This window comes from Toxorhynchites rutilus, chromosome 3 (genome assembly GCF_029784135.1).
Source record: "Toxorhynchites rutilus septentrionalis strain SRP chromosome 3, ASM2978413v1, whole genome shotgun sequence".
NCBI classification, from domain to species: Eukaryota; Metazoa; Arthropoda; class Insecta; order Diptera; family Culicidae; genus Toxorhynchites; species Toxorhynchites rutilus.
In genome coordinates this window covers 163,994,227-164,012,865 of record NC_073746.1, presented here as the reverse complement: position 1 = coordinate 164,012,865, position 18,639 = coordinate 163,994,227, and the positions used below count along the sequence as shown (strand labels likewise).

The 18,639-nt window shown below is 38.2% G+C and overlaps 1 protein-coding gene across 1 annotated transcript; it reads right to left on the bottom strand.

Annotated features, from left to right (window-relative positions):
- Positions 1-2,111: 2,111 nt before the first annotated feature.
- Positions 2,112-13,861, bottom strand: LOC129777946 (uncharacterized). The gene is made up of 6 exons (XM_055784555.1): positions 13,542-13,861; positions 12,787-13,485; positions 12,651-12,731; positions 4,727-4,816; positions 2,838-4,658; positions 2,112-2,393 (listed from the first exon to the last, which is right to left on the bottom strand). Exons 1-6 carry the CDS (start codon positions 13,799-13,801, stop codon positions 2,198-2,200), a joined length of 3,147 nt encoding a protein of 1,048 aa, XP_055640530.1. The 5' UTR covers positions 13,802-13,861; the 3' UTR covers positions 2,112-2,197.
- Positions 13,862-18,639: the final 4,778 nt, after the last annotated feature.

The window sequence follows — 18,639 nt, the reverse complement described above, 5'->3', positions numbered from 1 at the left end:
GCATGCACACGTACATGGGAGAGAGAAACAGAAGAACGAATTCGTTTTGGGGGAAGTCACTTCAAAATGCAATGAGGACAATTGACGAATTTACGCAAAGCTGAATCAGCCTATGCGACATCTACATTAGAGTTCAGAACCACAAAAGTGAGGGTGTTTGTTTATTTTACGCACTGAAAAGCAAGATTCGGTGGTGATTATTCATTTTATTTCGATTTAGATTCATATCAGCCATTGAATGTCGTCAGTATATGGTAAGAAAGTTGGAGTTTTGTATATTCACGATGGTTTAAACACGCGATTTGACCAAAGTCATAGATAATCTTCGAAAATTTTAAGTTTGATAATGCATACCGGTTATTGATACTATGGATAATTGCGATGAAATCGATATCATATCAAATTGGCTGATATTATTGATTATGTAGGGGCCGATACGAGGATTACGTCTTTCGGGAACATATTGGGGTACAAACTGAAAATCGAAAATCGAGTACATCGTGAAAATTGTCAAATGCTTATTGCTCAGTCATTTAATGATGGATTGATTAAATTTTTGCGTCAATCGATTTCGGCACTTCATAACAATTTTTTATATTGAAGAAAATAATATATGTCATGAAACTAACTATCGAACAATTGAAAAATCTAAACCACTATCCTAACGGAAATACCCATTTCTGATTGGTCGAAATTGACACATGCGGCGGGTCCCTAACAGAGACATCAAAACCAAGCTGCCTGGGGGAAAACGGCAGGGCAAATATATGTAAGTCGGGGGCATTTTTGTATTGCAAGTAAGGTGAGTTATACGATTAATTCTAGCAAATAAAATTTAAGTTTAGAACTTTAATGCTGGTTTCTTCGTGAAATTTCTTGTCAATGACCGATCGTGTATTGTGAAAAATTCAGCACAAGTGTAAGCGTAAAAATGTATATGGTTGCAGTTGTGTTAAAAAGAATAAATGAAACGATTTATTTCAATTTTCATAAATAGAAACCAAGGTGTGTTCGAGAACAGGTTGTTTGGTTTAAGCTGTCTGTTTTGTTGTGTTCATTTTCACACAAGCATTTATACGGCGTGGAAAATTGGAAAAGTGAAGAAATATTAAAAAAGTGATTTCCCATATGCTCTACATATAGTATTAGGATTTGTTAATAGAATTTAAATTCGCGTTGGGTTGAATAAACACTCATAAAGTAAAAATTATAAAAGAAAATTCCCTTTTTCATTTCAAATATGTAACATGTTTTCACTGATGTGAAAAATTGATAATTGTGTTCGGTATTTGTAATTATCTTATATTACATTGGAAAGTTTTTTTTTCTTTATTTCATTCATACATATCACAGGAAACATTTCGTTTCATTATACAGGGAAACTTCGATATAACGTACCCTCGTTATAACGTACCCTCGATACAACATCACTCGATATAACGTACACATTATCTAAGTCCAAAAAAATATTTTTTTAATTATTTTTTTTCTGAAAGAACAATAAGTTATCTGTATTTTGATACTAAAGCTTGTATTGTAACTTTAACCGATCCCGAAATACAACTGTTTTGTGAATCCGGATTCTAAATGAATCAAACATCAATCAACAAAACGAAGGGAAACATCATGAGAAAAGTTGGCTTCGTCTTCTTATTGATTTTATTCATCAACCTTACTCAAACAGCAACACAATAAAGTAATACAAGCTACGTTTCGGAGTTCTTTATTATGCTTCGATATAACGTACAATTCGATACAACGTACAATTTTGAAAGTAAAATGTACGTTATATCGAAGTTACCCTGTATCTCGTTTCACTTCGGTATCTTTTATCTGATACGCACCATCCAACGGCTGTTTACCATCCTTCTGTCATCATCTCTCGGTAAACACTGGTGGAGTGAACAACTAATCAAAACGGCCCTTTTCAGGGCCACCAAATCATTATCAAAGAGTTTAACGATGTAATTCTGCAATATATCCAAAATCAATAGATAGCCTAATGGTATCCTACGTCAACTATGCGGTCGTGTCTCGGACACAACCCTCCTGTGACTTTTTTTTATCCAAAGCTAAAAGTCAACCTTTTGAACATTTTCAGGTCATTTTTGGTAGTATTTATAAAGAATTTATTCACATAAAGATATACAAATATAGATAGAAATGGATTGAAGATTCACACAACTTCGCCACCTCACTAAATACATGTTGTGTAGCATGGGTTGTAGCAGGGTCCGGCGGGTGCACATGGTGCATAACAGATATTGGCCGTTTGGCAATCCCATCCCGTTGCAACATTGGAGCAATAGTTTGGATTCGGTTCGCATCTCACTGGTTTACAGGTTTCTCCTCTTATCACCTGTCCTCCGTCTGGCCGATGCATTCTCTGAGGTCTACGAAAAAAAAAATATAGTTTTTATGCTGGTATATTCTGGATAACTAAATATTTCATCTGATGTTGATTGACCGCCTCTTCTAATTAATAATGATACAACTATCAAAATTATTGCAACAAAATGGAGCAGTGAAAATTCCATTATCAAACATTCCAAATTCTCCTGCCAACTTTTGAGGAAAAACGGCTTCAGAAACCAAAACAAAGCATTTTTTCATGGACGGATGCTCCGACAGATTATTTATTCTATATGATAATTACGTAATTTTTTTTTTTTTGCTCTTTGACATCAGAACATATTAAAAGTTTTCTGATTCAGTTAAAGCATCAAATGGATCAACTACTAAAAAACTATCAACTACCTATCCTTGCAATCCCTGTGGAGTTGCTTTTAATCACGATAAACGATAACTACGTTTCTAACAACTAAAAGGAAGCTAACCTATTGCCTGCACCAGCAGCGCCACTTCTCAAGCCACTCTTATCTCCACTTTTACCACCCTTGGCTCCTTTAGTTCCATCATCACCTTTGGCCCCATCACCACCTTTGCCACCAGCTCCAACTTTGCCACTAGCTCCTCCTTTGGGACCAGCTCCACCTTTGGCACCTGCCGCTCCTCTGGCACCCTTGGCGCCGCCAACACCTGTCGGTTTGCCCATTTTACCGTCCTTAGCATCCATTTTATCCATGCCCCGCCCAAGCTTTACTCTCGCCGCCTTCCCAATGCCCCTTGGGTCCTCTCTGGGACCTGGTTTACATTTGAGCTTATCAGCCGGAATTTGAACCTTGAAATCTTCCTCCATGTACTGCGTTTCCGTGCACACCACATCGGGTTTGCGAACGCCCGATTTCAGCATTGCCGAAGGGGGCGTAAACTCAAGATCCAACTCTGACTCACTATCGACGGGAATATCTTCCAGGCCCGTCTTCTTAGGCAGACCCAACCGCCTAGACAGCACACGTATTTGTTTTTGCATCAAGCTCTTCTCCTTCTTGCTCTTGTGATCACACGAATCCAGCTCAGTGCAGCCGCACATTGTGAATCCTTTTACCTTGAGTGCCTTACGAAGCTGATGCAGTTTACCGGTGTGGGGGTCTTTCGCCAGCTTGAAACGGATTGGCTCACAGGCCAGATACGGATCTTGTGTTGTTTTCAGTGCATTCGAGTCCTTCAGTGGATTCATAACAACTGAGTATTCTCCATCGCGTTTCACGATCTGCAGAGTGGGCTTTGGTTTCAAAGACTGAGACTCGCTGCCGGCGATCTTCAATCGACGCGCTGCTTTCCGACTGACTGGAATGTTATCCAATGGGTAACTGACCAAAAAGTGCTGCATCAGCTCCTTAATCGGCTGCCGTACTGCGCCAGGGCGCCAACCTCTTCGAATTTTCCCAATTCCGAGGGTGATTGTATTCCAGAGCCAACCCATGTGCGGTGGAACTGGTTTTCCCGGAATGATGCACTCGCGATGCCCTGCCACAATGCCTGGATAACGATTCCCATATTGATAGGAGTACTTTCCGGCATTCTGTTTCTTGATGTGACGCAAGAGCTTACGTTGATTCTTTCGAATCTGAGCCGCAGTGAGAGACAAACATCCACTTTCAAGATCAGCGGGTTTGGGTAGATTCTTTTCTATTTTAGCCGGCTTGATGATTTCAACTCCTCCGGAGTCTGTCTTGCCCCTTTGAGCATCCGTAGTTTTGAGGATTTCTTCGACATTGGTGGATGTAACCGAGCTGCGCGTAGACCGTCGACTGTATCTCGTTGGCCCGGGAGTTACTTCTTCTCCGTATATTTTTTGCAACTCAGTAACCCGAGTGGCCTTATCAACCTTCTTCGGGAATCCGCGGAACCGATCCCTCTGTGATTGTCTTGTTTTCGGGCGAGGTATTTCTTTTCGTCTAAGCATAGCGGAATCTGAAGTGGAGGTAAGCGTCATTGAGATCAGTTCGAGCCCATCTTGTTTGACCGTGCCCGAACGCTTCTGACAATCGGGGCAACGGCCTCCCCGCAGGCGGCAAATCGGACAGGGTCGACTTTCCGTAGAGGTCGTACGACCAATTTCCGCAGACGAACGTTTGTGTGGGCTTTTCTGCTGCTCAAGGCTTCCGAGCCACGAATGTAGCTGGTTAGGAGCTGTTTCATGCATAGCAGGGATTGAACTTTCTGGCCGGACTGGGATGCATTTATAGCCGCACTTCGGACAGCTGCTGTGCACCGGGAGCCAATCCATATTCAAGCCGCAACGTTGGCAGAATCTATTGGAAGGAAGTTATATCAAGTTTTTCTAAGAATCAGAATGGTTTCGATTGATTGTATCACTCACCTAATACCAGCGGATTTGGGACAGAGATAGTTTGGTTCTTGCAGCTTGTAAGAATCCATAGGAAAATCCTTTAATTGAGTGCGCTCGAATCTGAAAGTAAACAATAAAACTCGGTCATACAAATAACCAACTACATATCTATTTTTGATAAGGCAACGCTCTCAGTTCCAAAATTTTATGCCACTTCTCAATCAAACCAGCGCTTTTAGAAATTTCGGAAGTTGGTAAGGGTGCTGCATTGATTGTAGTTATTTGAATGTTATTACCGGTGATTTTTTCATAACACGTGTAATGTTCGAAGCAATTGAAACTATTATCATAAACAGACTGTTCCTGAAATCGCTAGAATTTTGAGAAGACAACTTGGGAGCATATAGGGGAGGAGGCAATCTTGCGTAGTAGTAACATCCGTACCTATCAGAAAGCGGATGCACTCACAATGATAGGTAGTAGGTACAGTAGCACAGTAGGCACAGGGCACAGTTTCGGAAAGATAAATCTGCCGTTCTACGCATGGGACAACTATGTTCCAAAATCAGCAACTGAGAAAAACGCAATCAAAGTTTTCTAGCATATTTATCTACCAGAAGCTTTAAGCATTTCAGTTTGGCAATACACCGGATTAAAAACAAGCAGTAAACCATTGTTTAATGAAACTTGAAAAGATTCCTTCACCTGAACCGTTGTTGTTAAACCTGATTACGGTTTAAAAATACATGGTGGGACAGGTATGCCTACAAAAACAACATGGGACGATTGAACTTGATGTTGTTTTTTGAAATATTGGGAACAAACAATAAGTTTTTAGTGTTTTTCTGAAAAATTATGCATAAAAACCCGTTTTATGAAGAAGGGAGAGATCTGCAACATCCTTGTAGAATATAAATCTCATTGTTATTAGTCATTCGCTAACAAGGTGTACACGTGTTCTGTTAAACTTTTTTTTTATTAATTGAGAATTAGTTCGTTCTTCCCAACCAGAAATGAATGCGTTAGCTCTGCTGAAAGCGTGACATAAAATTCTTGTACTTGAACTGATTCATTTATTATGGATCTACAAAAAAATGCATGGTGGGACAGTTATGTATAAAATATCAACATGGGACAATTGAGCTTGATGTTATTTTTTGATAAGCTGGGAACTAACAATAAGTTTTTTTGTGTTTTTCTGGAAGAATATGTCTAAAACATCGTTTTATGAACAAAAGTGAAAATTGTTAAAAAGTAACATGGGACAGCAATGCGTAGAATGGCAAAAATAGCGTATCGGGAATTCTTATCCATTTCCCGACAGCAGTCACTCACCAGTTGGAATAAAGATGAGCTTGGAAGATAGCTATACTCTATTATCCCCAAAGTTTCAACGAAGGCTTGGTTTAAAGGGTTAGATCTTGACAGAGTTTTTGGACATAGTTCTATGTCCAGATTGATGTCCAATCATTCCGCGCTAAATACGCATCTCTAACAATTTATGCAATTGTGCTCAAGGATATCTGACATCGAGCACGTTGTTTGATCATGTAATGAATTTTGCAATGAAAGAATCAAACTGGTTGCCGATTTAGATACTCGAGGAGTACACTAACGCATGCCAGTTCGCGATATCTTAGCTACTCGCGACCCTCATTTTATGTTCCCCATATATGTCTTCCTAAGAAGCGCTAATATTATTATTCAGGTCGCATCTCCTACTCCCACTTGTCAATTCTCCCTTCCTTTACTTAACTTAGTACCCATCGAGATAAGATCATTACAGGAGCTATAAACATAGCAAGGAGGCACTCACTACCAAAGGATACCGATGCTACATCACCTGGCGATGTAGCACCACAAGCACTGTTCCAGACAAGGATAATACCGACGAGGCAACGAAGGAATAAATTCTATTTTTTTTATATTGCATTGTAGATGCACTGTAGTTTTAGCAGATTAGACTTAAGTTAATGATTATGTAGTTATAATATATTCAAATAGTTTAAAGATGTACTGCTTGGTGATGGCTCTTTATCCACTTGAGCCTAATTAATAGCCATATATCCATACTCTCACGCTAAAGGTCACGAGTTCAATTCTCACTCCCGACATTCTTAAAAAAATGGAAGTAAAACGACAAACCAGCTAAAAATGTGAAAAGTCACTATAATACGGAAAAAAATCCGCATAGGGGAACTCAGGATAAATCGGACACTGTGGGTGAAACCGACACCTGTTGATTTTTTCTGTTAGAAGCAATTTTTTGTGAAATCGCTGATGTCCCCAGTACATACTAGTCATTTCTTACGTTTCGAGTCACCCTACAGCTGCGGAGTTCACTTTGCTGTCACTTTGCAAATTACAAAACAGAACCGATCAACAAATGCTCGATACATTGTTTTGAAATTTTTGAGACAAACCGGGGTAACCTTCAATCCAATCCGCTCGCTGGCAAGAAATTTAAGACCGATTAAGAAGTGATTACCGAAACTGAGGCCTATTTTGAGGAAAACTGAAAGAGTACTATAAAAATGGTATCGAAAAGTTGCAATATCGCTATAATCGCTGTATCATCCTCGAAGGCAATGTTAAATTTTGAATAATAAAATTGAATTTTGCAAAAAAAAAAAATAGTTTTACTGTGTTACCTTATAAACTTTCCAGCCGAACTGTTAACAGACATGAAGTACGTTGGTAACAACAAGATATTGGTGTTTACAAACAGCTTTTATAAGGCTAATTCATTGATGGAAGCACTGATCAAAACAGAAGGACTGTACAAAGCGTACGTACCTCGGCATCTCGTGACAATCACAGGTGTCATTTCTGGTATCCTTGTGGACATTAAAGAAGAAAAAATTGAAGCGGATATTGATTGTGAGTACCCGATTGTAGGAATTCGACGGCTGACGAGTTATGCAGAAATAAGTATTTCATTTGTATGATAGTCCCCCCCCCCTTGAGAGGTGGGAAGAGTGTTGAACCACCTTAGAAATGTTTATTGCCCCCTAAAACCTTCACATGCCAAATTCGGCTCCATTTGCTTGATTAGTTTTCAAGTTATGCGGAAATTTGTGTTTCATTTGTATGGAAACCCCCCTTAGAGAGAAGTGTCGATTCACCATGAAAACGTTTCGTGCCCCCTAAAGCCTCCATATGCCTAATTTGGGTTTATTTGCTTGACTAATTCTCGAGTAATACAGAAATTTGTGTTTCGTACGTATGGTAGTTTCCCCTTAGAGAGGGGGGTGGAGTGTCTAACCACCATAGAAACATTTATTGCATCCTAAAACCTCCATATGCCAAATTCTAGTTCGTTTGCTTGATTAATTCTCAAGTAATGCAGAAATTAGTTTTTCATTTGTATGGCAGCCCCCCCTTAGAGAGGGGGGAGGAGTCTCGAACTATTATAAGAATCTTCCCCGACCCCAAAAACTCTCACATACCCATTTTCATGTCGATCGGTTCAGTAGTTTCCGAGTCCATAAGAATCAGACAGAGAGACAGACAGACAGAAAGACAGAAAGACATCACTCCATTTATATATATATATATATATATATATATATATATATATATATATATATATATATATAGACTAGCTGACCTGGCAAACGTTGTTCTGCCATAAAAATTATTTCTAGTGAATATGTTGATTGTAAAATAAAAAATAACTAATGTATTGTAAGTGTGTTTAAATGTTTTAAAGATCTACACATAATTGAAACGTTCGTTACTCTTTCTTTCATACTTGTGTTTGACATACCGAGGTATAGAGCGCCAAGTCGATGACAAGAATTAAAAAAAAAAACACAAAACATTCCTTGTATTCCATTCCCGATGTATTTCATTCACGAATCTGACATGTTTGTTCTCTTGAACGTTAAATGTAAATTGAAAAAAAGGAATTAATTTTGTTGTTGCAAATTTGTTGCTCTTCATCGAATGTTTTGCTCAGCTGAGGCGAATATGGCACTACTGAACGGTTTTCCATGTCAATGTCTGCGTTGTTAATTTTTATGAATGATTGTCCGTCATTATCAGTTTTTATTCGTTGATATATTGGACATCCACCTAGGCTTGCGGTCGTGTCGTAGGTGAAATCTTTAAGAAAATACATTGTACAGTTTCCATCTGCCATGAATGAAAATGTTTATTCGATGTTGTTTGAATACTTAGTAGACATAGCCTTGACCCCAACTCAATTATTTTTCTATAAATCTCCTTGCATTTCAGCCAAAATATTATCCAGAATATAAAATAATTAGCAGAGGCTATTTCCGTCCGATATTTTCCCTACCTGTAAAGAATGTGTTATTCTGTTACACAGAACACACAATAGAGCCATAGTTCATTTAAATTTTTTGTTTTGAAAGCGTGTTTATTTCACTCGAAAATTCATAACAATTTACGCTTCACAGAAATGGAACACGAAGCTCAATGACGTCTATGCGCATTGCGTTTCAAGGTCGGATGACGTTCGTTCTCTTTGAAAAACAATCTACGGGTTGATTATTTGGATATTATTTATACCAAAATACTAAAATCGCGATTAAAAATAGGAAATGGAGGTAAACCTTTGAGGTTATATGCACTTTTATGCCAAATTTATAAAAAAAGAAAAAAAAATATTTAGATTTTTTTTTTTGCACAGGACCACCCTAATCGATATAAAACATATGGTAATCGGTACCCTAGCGGTATCATATATAGTTTATTACGTCCTATTCTCATGCCTATCAGGTTTTCAGTGCATAACTTCATGAAAATCGGTCGAGCCGTTTCGGAGGAGTTCGACCACGAACATCGTGACACGAGAATTTTATATATATAGATAGCACGTGTGTTCAAACAAAAATGGTGCATTCAATGAGCTTTACTACAACATTACACGTATTCGGTATGTTGACAGATGCATTCGGTTGAATGGCAGAAGCGAAGATTGCCTCATACACATACTTATAGTATGGTTAGTGGACAAAGTATAGTATGGTTGGCGGAAGAAATCAATAGTGTAATTTCCTAGGGAATTTCAGATCTGTCCAGATCTGTGTTTCTTCTTAATAGAACACAATACAGGCAAACCTTTTTTTGTGCGGGGGATAGGGCATAAAAAAATTGTGCGAAACTTCACCTAGTAGCTTTAAAAAATCATGTTCGGTACCCATTTTGGTAAAAAACTTTTTTTGTGCCGTAGAAGGGGCCGCATAAAAAAGTTTCCCACAAGAAAATAACTAAAATCCACGCCGTTCACCGTTCAATTTCCTTTTGTTTCCCTGCTTTGCGACGGGACAGTTTGCCTATTCGGTTGCGCGTGGCTGTTTTGTGCTTTTAGTTGCATGTCGAAACGTGTTGCTGTTAGAAATCATGCCATGCAAACACTTAGAACAACTTAGAGAATTTAATGAGAGGAAGGGAATGATTTCAGAAGTGGATAATTGAGACGCAAATATGCTTTTTTTCGCACTGAAATCCATATAAACCATCGAAAAAACTTAATGGACGATAACTTCGTCAAATATGCTTCTTTTCATGTACCGCACAAAAAAAAAGTCGCACAAAAAAAAAACCCTACAAGAACAGAAACCCGCACAAAAAAAAAATCGTACAAAAAAAAAATTCGCACAAAAACAGGTTTTACTGTAGAAGAGGATAGAATAGATGAGTTTTTCACATTTGTTTATCGAAGACAATGTGCATCGTCATTTCCGGCAGCATAAACATCAAACACACTTTCGTTCGAATCGTTTCATTGGTTCTATTCTATCGATCGCATTCGACTATTTTTACAGATCGCTAAACATTAAAAAAAAAAAACTTATGATACAAAAGGTATGTTTTATTTTTTTTATTAATTTACAACCAAAATAGTTACTATAAATAATTTATATGGTAAAACAACGTTTGCCGGGCAGCTAGTAAGGATATAATTCTAATACTGCATTGTTGGCAGGAAAATGTAGCTGATATTAGGCTTTCGAATCATGGTTCTTCATATACGTTATATTTACTAATTATTTCTCTCAGTGTATGTAATTGTAGAACATATGGGAACTGTTTTTCTTAAATTTTCCCATTTTCCTTTAGAGTTTTCCAGAAATTTTCAATTGTCATGTTTGGTTGAATTATGTGTATTATTTTTTGTGGACCCCCTCTCCATTCCAGAGGGTTTCATTTGTATGGCAGTCCCCTTGCCCTTAGAGAGGGAGTAGGTGTGTCGAACCACCATAGAAACATTTATTTGCCCAAACATATACCATATATACCATCATGGACACATTTATTGCCCCCTAAAACCTCCGTATACCAAATTTGGTTCCATTTGCTTGATTAGTTCTCGAGTTATGTCGAATGTCGATTCTACATAGAAACAATTCGTGCCCCCTAAAACCTCCACATGCCAAGTTTGGCTCGATTTGCTTGATTAGTTCTTGAGGCCCCCTCCCCTACCCTTCTTTAGAGAGGGGGAGGAGTGTCTATTCACGCGATCTTGCGTCTGCTGCTAGCAGTATCCAGTAGAGGTGGGAAAAACGGTTCACTTTAATGAACCGTTCAGTGACTAACTGTTAACTTAAGTGAACTAGTTCTTTTGATCAGTTCACTCACTCTTTTGTACAGTGGAGATATATGTCAAAGCAAGTATAAAAAGTGTATACATTATAAATGTTATGTAGGACTGTTTATTCATAAAATGCCGTTTCCATCATTATTCGTCCGGTATTTGTTAGGAATAACTTAGCACAATAGAAAATCAAACTTTGTTTTGAAATTTTGATTTTGTTTGAGTCGTTATTCATAATTTTCAGCACAAACTTGCTTTGTGCTGCTTTGCTTACGCAAAACTATACCCAAACCGCGAACGTCCATCTCAAAATTATCGAGCACAATATGATATAATATAAAACATATTTCATATAAGACTGTTTAAATCTTTCCGCTTTCAACTGTATTTACCAAGTGAGGTAGATTTGCAGATTGTTCAAAAAAGAGCCGCGGTTCAAAAAAGAGTCTCGGCTCAAAAAAAAGCTGCGGGTCAAAGAAGAGTCGCTTTTCGCTTAAAAAGAGTCGAGGTTCAAAAGAGCTACGACTAAAAAAAGAGCCGCGGTTCAATAAAGAACCACTAAAATGAGCCATAAACGAGCGGCTTTGAGCCGCTCACTCAAACGAACCGTTTTGCCCACCTCTATGTGGAAGTTTTAGGGAGTAATAAATGTTTCTATGGTGGCTCGACACTCCTCCCTCTCTCTAAGAGGAGAAGGCTGCCACACAAATGAAACATAAACTTCTGCATAACTCAAGAACTAATAAAGCAAATGGAGCTAAATTTGGCTTGTGAGAGTGTTTGGGTACGAGAAATGATTCTATGATGGTTTCACATCCCTTCCTACTCTGGAAGAGGGAGAGGTGTCTTACATACATATCAACCAACCATATTCAAATCAAACATGCCAAATTAAAATTTTGGCATATTCTGAAGGACAATGAGAAAATTCGGAAAATTGATTATTCCATTTAACGACTATTTGTTATTGCAAGTTATTTGCAAGTGATTGAAGAATCTTGAACGAGAATTGTGTCTGAAAATAATTTTATATTATATAACGAGTTTTGGTAGAAGTACTAGAAAATTTATAGTAATATGAAAATGGCCTATTAGACGATCAATCAATAAATAGTCCTGCGATTGGATGTTCGTTTAGAAAGAAAATTTTAATGTTTGAAAGTATTCATAACAAAATATACATTCTGGACGGAACGAAGTTTTCCTGGCAACTAGTATTAAAATAAAAAAGGGCTTGCGATGCCTAATATTTGTACATAAAATCAATAAGTTTTACCAACTTCATAGCTCCAATATTTGACTGAAGTACAGTTGTTAGCTCATAGAAATTTTGAAGCTATAAAGTTGGTAGGTCTTCGAAAATTTGTCAACATAAGTTGAAATATTCACCTGTCAGTTTCTTCAGAATAGCCAAAACTTGGCTCCGGTATACGTGTTGAATTTAGTGGCATCTGCCTCGAACGGTAAGCACTAAAAACCGAACATATTATCAATTACAACCCTGACTATTAACAATCCAACTTACCGATTTATGCCGCCATTCGTACAGATGAAATCTTCATCGAACAGCAGTGCAGTACCAGCTTGAATTTTCGTTTCATCCCAGTTAGCACAACTTGCTCCTGTAACAGAATACCCACCGCAGCTACTACAGAATTTTGGTTTTGAGGTTTCCGCAATCGCTTCCGGTTCTTTTCCCACCGGATACAGCTTTGCTTCCCTTTCGATCTGTTCCACTTTTCTTTTCATTGTTTCCAAATCTGGATTCTTTTTCGTATACTCTCGATTCGCAAGTATCCCATCGATTAGCTCGTACTGGTAGCTGACTTCGCTTGGGCTTCTGAGTGTGTTGCATTTCTTGCACGTCAGCAACTGCCGCATGGTATCCTCCTGGATTTCACTGCTTCTTCGCTTAGGTGATTCGTTCACTATGTACAAAATGCTGTTGTCTTCTAGATTCGGAAGTTCCGGCTCCTTAGAGGATCTTCTACGGTCAGCTTTGAGAACGAGGTGAATCGTACCGGCCGAGGACGCTCTGTCCTCAAGGGGGAACCGTTTGGATACTATGATGGGTTCGAATGCTTGTGGGTCGAACGATGTTAAGTTTGTGTCCGCCAACAAAATAGAGGTTTTTCCCAATTCAATACCATCCATATCGATGGCGACTTCAAGTTGATTTGCGGTTAGGTGTTGCTTGAATTCCTCCGCATTGTTACAGGGAGTACTTCGGAATGACACATCGTAAAATGATGTTCTGAGACTAGCAAAGCTAAAACTTACCACACTTCATTTCCACGGCGTTGTTTCACGATTTCAGCAAAGGTGCTACTTATGTTGATCACGGAATCCCCAAATTTCATCTTGATAGAAAGTGGTCTGAGGTCATCTTCACCGACGTTGGCTAGCTCGAGAGATTTGATCAGAATAATGAACGAATATGTCCAAACTTCATTATCGATAAGACTTGACTTGACGGAGGATTTTGAATCAATTTTCACAATTGTACCGGAGCCCGTTTCGCTGGGGACGTTTTCAGGCATTGTTGAATTCTACACCACCGAGTAAGAGAAACTGCGAGTTAAGTTGCAAGTGATCTGAAAATAATTGACAGCAACGCGGGGAGTGCTGTGATCTATCTTCGTTTGGAGAGGTCGTATTTGTGTAGAATAGTAAGGGTTGATTATATAATCGGAAATTTTTTTTTACTTCAAGAAAATTAAATCCAAAGCCTGAAACTTTAATTTTTTCCATTTTTTTCATTTGTTTCTTCTTTGGAACATGCAGTTGCATCTCAACAATGTCTTAAAATGTTATAACTTGAAACAGAACGCATTTAATGGCTGACTACGGGAAGACTTCGAATGCCTCAGAAATGAATGCCTTTGTTGAAATTTATAATCATTCTAGACAGGATCGGCCGCTTATCGGCCCGGATAGGAGAAGGGTGTGGAAAGGGAATATGTAGATTCCCACAAGCTTTAGGAGGTAGTTTTCTTAGCTTAAGGTTCGCATATATAAGCCGCAAATCTATATATATAACATGAAAATCGGTACGTAGGGGTTTTTGGGGCCGGGGAGGGTTTTCGTGATAGTTTGAGACCCCTCCCTCCTCTCTAAGGGTGGTCTGCCATACAAATTAAACACAAATTTATACATTACTCGGGAATTAATCAAGCAAATGAAACCAGACAAGGCATATTGAGGTTTAAGGCTGCAATAAATGTTTCTATTTTGGTTAGACTCTCCACCCCCCTCTCTAAGGGGGGGCTGCCATACAAATTACACACAAATTTCTGCATTACTCGAGAATTATTCAAGCAAATGAAACCAAATTAGGCATATTGAGGTTTTAGGATGCCATAAATGTTTCTATGGTAGTTAGACTCTCCAACCCCCTCTTTAAGGGGGGGGGGGGGACTTTTGTTGTTTCGGGTACAGAAAGATTCTAAGAATTTTCCTCAGAGGGATGCAATATTTATACGCTAGCGATAGTTTACTTACTATGCAAGGGTGTCGTTCACTTCGCAAATAAACTCTTTTCGCTATCCTCCTTCGTTGTTTCTATTCTAGTGGCTGCATAAGTTGCCCGTTATAGACAGCTCTGTTCGGGAAAGCACACAAATTACCCATTTAAACCATATACAGACTATGGGACTGTAATGTATTACATATCAAACAAATCTTAGAAAATTCCGATTCGATTGGTATGCAAATCGTTAAAATCCGTTCGCAGCAAAAATAGTTATTAACGTAAACTTTATTTCATAAAAACGTGACCTGTTTTCTGATTTGGCATCTTTAATGTAAGACGTAGTCTTACGTAAAAAAACGGATCTAATATTTCGCGGTAGGGAACAAAACTACCACTTTTCACGGAAATCTGAGAACCACTATATCAGTTTCTCATGGAATGGCTGTATTACACAGTGATTAACTGCAAATTAAGTCCATGTGTTCTGTGAGCTTCAAAAGTTCCATCGCACCTGGTGTCTACATAATAAAGCTCAACCCGCTATTGTATCACAGCTGCCTCTTCGTCGAGCAGCACACCTGAGTTCATCAGTGCGCTTTGCAACTAGTAAAATCATACAAATTTCCACGTCCACGTCCGATGTCCTACTCCAGTGCCAAGTCAGAACTGAAAAAATACATACTTAATTTTTTTAGCATCCAATGTGAACAATATGGTTTCTATGACAGGGAATCTTTGCTCCCTAGAAACGAAGAAAATCGAGTTGGTGAGCTCGAACACCAGTCCTGTGTCCAGTGATTAATGCTTGTTCGTTGATGGGAACAAATGTGAAACCAAGAGAGAGCTTTTCGACGCCGGAACATATTATATCGCCCAGCTCATAGCGACAACTCTTGACGAGTGCGCGTCGTTGTAACTGATTCTGTATATTGTTTTAAAGAGTAAAATAAATTAAGTAGATTATCTGATTTAGAATTCCAGATGAGATTTCGTGGTTACAAAATCGACAGACTGCTTCAAGTGGGTGTTATACCAAGCGTTGACACGGCGTGATACAAACGCGGAAGTCTGAGTCCTGCTTAACACTAGAACTACAGACAGTTGTGATATAGTTATCATTGTACCCAAACACATCATCATAGAACCAAAGACGCGCAGCATAAACATACAACGACGATAACGAATGCAGACGTAAATGAACAACAGATGTTTACGAAAAGTCAAGGGATCGTCGAGCATAGAGAAAAGGAGAGAAAATCACCCACACCGTAGATCATTCTTTCAGCTCCACGTTTAGGGAATTAGGACTTAGGTTAGTTTAGATCTAGACTCAATAGAGCGAAGATCCATTCTTTTCCTACAAAGAATAAAAATAATTTACAAATGTAAATTCGCCGTCTTCATTATTATAACCTACTAGCTGACCCGGCGAAGTTCGTCCAACCCAAAATTTATTTTCGTTAGCACATCCACGTTTTCTTAATAAGCGCACGTTCCCTTTAAAATTATGTTTTAATATAAAATTTCAGTACTTCTACCAAAACTCGGCATAATAATATAATATTATTTCCAGACACAATTCTCGTGTAAGATTTTTCGTCCACTTGAAAATAACATGTTTCTCCGTTACATGGAATAAATGTTTGATACATATAATATGATAGAATGAAGACAGCCCTAAATCGGACAATTCCTTCCTCGAGTTTTGGTCTTATCAACACATTCGGCGATCCATTTTTATTGGTATAGATAGAAGAAGCTATAGGAGTGCTTTTCATCACATTAAAATCCATTTCCACATTCGAACGAAGATCAATTTCGTTACCGCAACATCAAATGGACTAACAACGCTTGTCAATGTGTAATTGTAGAACACATGCGAATTGATTTTTTCGAATTTTCCTATTTTCCTTCAGAGTTTTCCAAAAATTTTCAATTGTCATATTTGGTTGTTTGGTTGAAATATATGCATTATTTTTATGGGACCCATCTCCTTTCCAGAGGAGGAAGGGGTGTCATACCAGCATAGAAACATTTCTCGTACCCAAAAACTCTCACATCCAAAATTTGGCTCCATTTGCTTAGTTCTCGAGTTATGCAGAAATTTGTTTTTCATTTCTATGACAGCCCACCCTCTTAAAAGGGGTGTGGAGTATCTAACCACCATAGAATCATTTATTGCACCTTAAAACCTCCACATGCCAAGTTTTGTTTCATTTGCTTGATCAATACTCGAGTAATGCAGAAATTTGAGTATCATTTGTATGGCAGACCACCCAACGACCCCCCCTCCAACCGAAGAAAGGGGGGAGGGGTATCTAACCACCATAGAACCATTTATTGCACACTAAAACCTTCATATGTCTAATATGGGTTCATTTGCTTGATTAATTCTTGAGTAATGCAGAAAATTGTGTTTCATTAGCGTGGCAGCCACTCTAAGAGAGAGAGAGGAGGAGTATCTAACCACCATAGAAACATTTATTGCACATTTGCTTGATTAATGCAGATAATGCAGAAATTTGTGTTTCATTTGTATGGCAGCCCCCCCTTAGAGAGGAGGAGGGGTCTTGAACTATCATAAGAACCCTCCACAATCCCAAAAACTCCTACGTACCAATTTTCATGTCGATCGGTTCAGTAGTTTCCGAGTTCATAAGAATCAGAAAAATCTTCACTCCACATGCGCTGCCAGCTCACGAGTGTGTGCTGACGAGGAATGTGGAAAAATTAATTATAAGCAATTTGCCTTTCAAAAAGTGTGCCTTCTGAAGCGCCCACCTCAGCACCGAATCGTTCATTCTGAGTGTCGCGTAGGATTTTGTACTTCTGATACTTCTGATCATTTAATCGCATTTAATCTCCTCTGATTTACTCCAAACTTTGAAAAATCGACTAGAAAAAATGGCTGAACGTATAACTATGAAACGTTCACAGATGTTTATGGAATACACTAGGCTAAAAATTTGCTTGCAAACATTAGAAATTACTGCGATATTTGCAGAATTACAGTGGATTCTGTAAAGCACTATAAAAATCCTGTTTTTTGGCACTTTTTTGAAATCGATGCAAAAAATTTAATTTTTTTTGACGTAGAACTACGTCTTTCAGGAAGGGTGCTAAATCAGAATACAGGTCACGTTTTTATGAAATAAAGTTAACGTTAATAACTTCTTTCACTGTGAACGAATTCTCATGATTTGCATACCAATCGAATCGGAAATTCTCTAAAATTTGTTTGATATGCTATACATTACAATTCGCTAATCTCTAAACGGTTTCAATTCAGAAAAACTGGAAGAACCTTTTTCCCATTCATTTATTCTGCGGATTGGTGTGCTAATCCTACCCATATTTCGAATGCTTATAACTCTAACATTTCTTAACCGATCGGAAAGATGTTTGCATCAATTGATAGGAAATACGCGTCTATCGCAATAAATAAAATATTATTTTCCATGAGATGAACAATTGAATAACTGTAAAATGTCAAGCGTTATTTAAACGGCTTAACTGTCAAGTTTTGATTGGCCCGATTTACGGTTTCCCCAACACAGACTTCAAAATCGATGTACCTGAGGAAATACGCTCTGCGAATATACATGCAAGTCGGGGGTATTTTTATTTCCACCAAGCTGTGTTTCCCTAACACAGACTTCTAAATCAATGTGCCTTGTTTTTTTAGTCTTTTTGTAGACTACCTCAATTTTTTGCCAATGAACTCAATATTAAATCCAATTAACCTCATCAAACAGCTTTCATTTGATTGCTACTATGTTCCTGTAGAACCTTTTCAAACAGAGATATTTATCATTGAATAAAAAATACACCTTTGTCTTTGATGATGACTAATTTAATAAATAGTGGTCCCAGCGCAAACCTACCATAAAAAAATCAACATTCTAC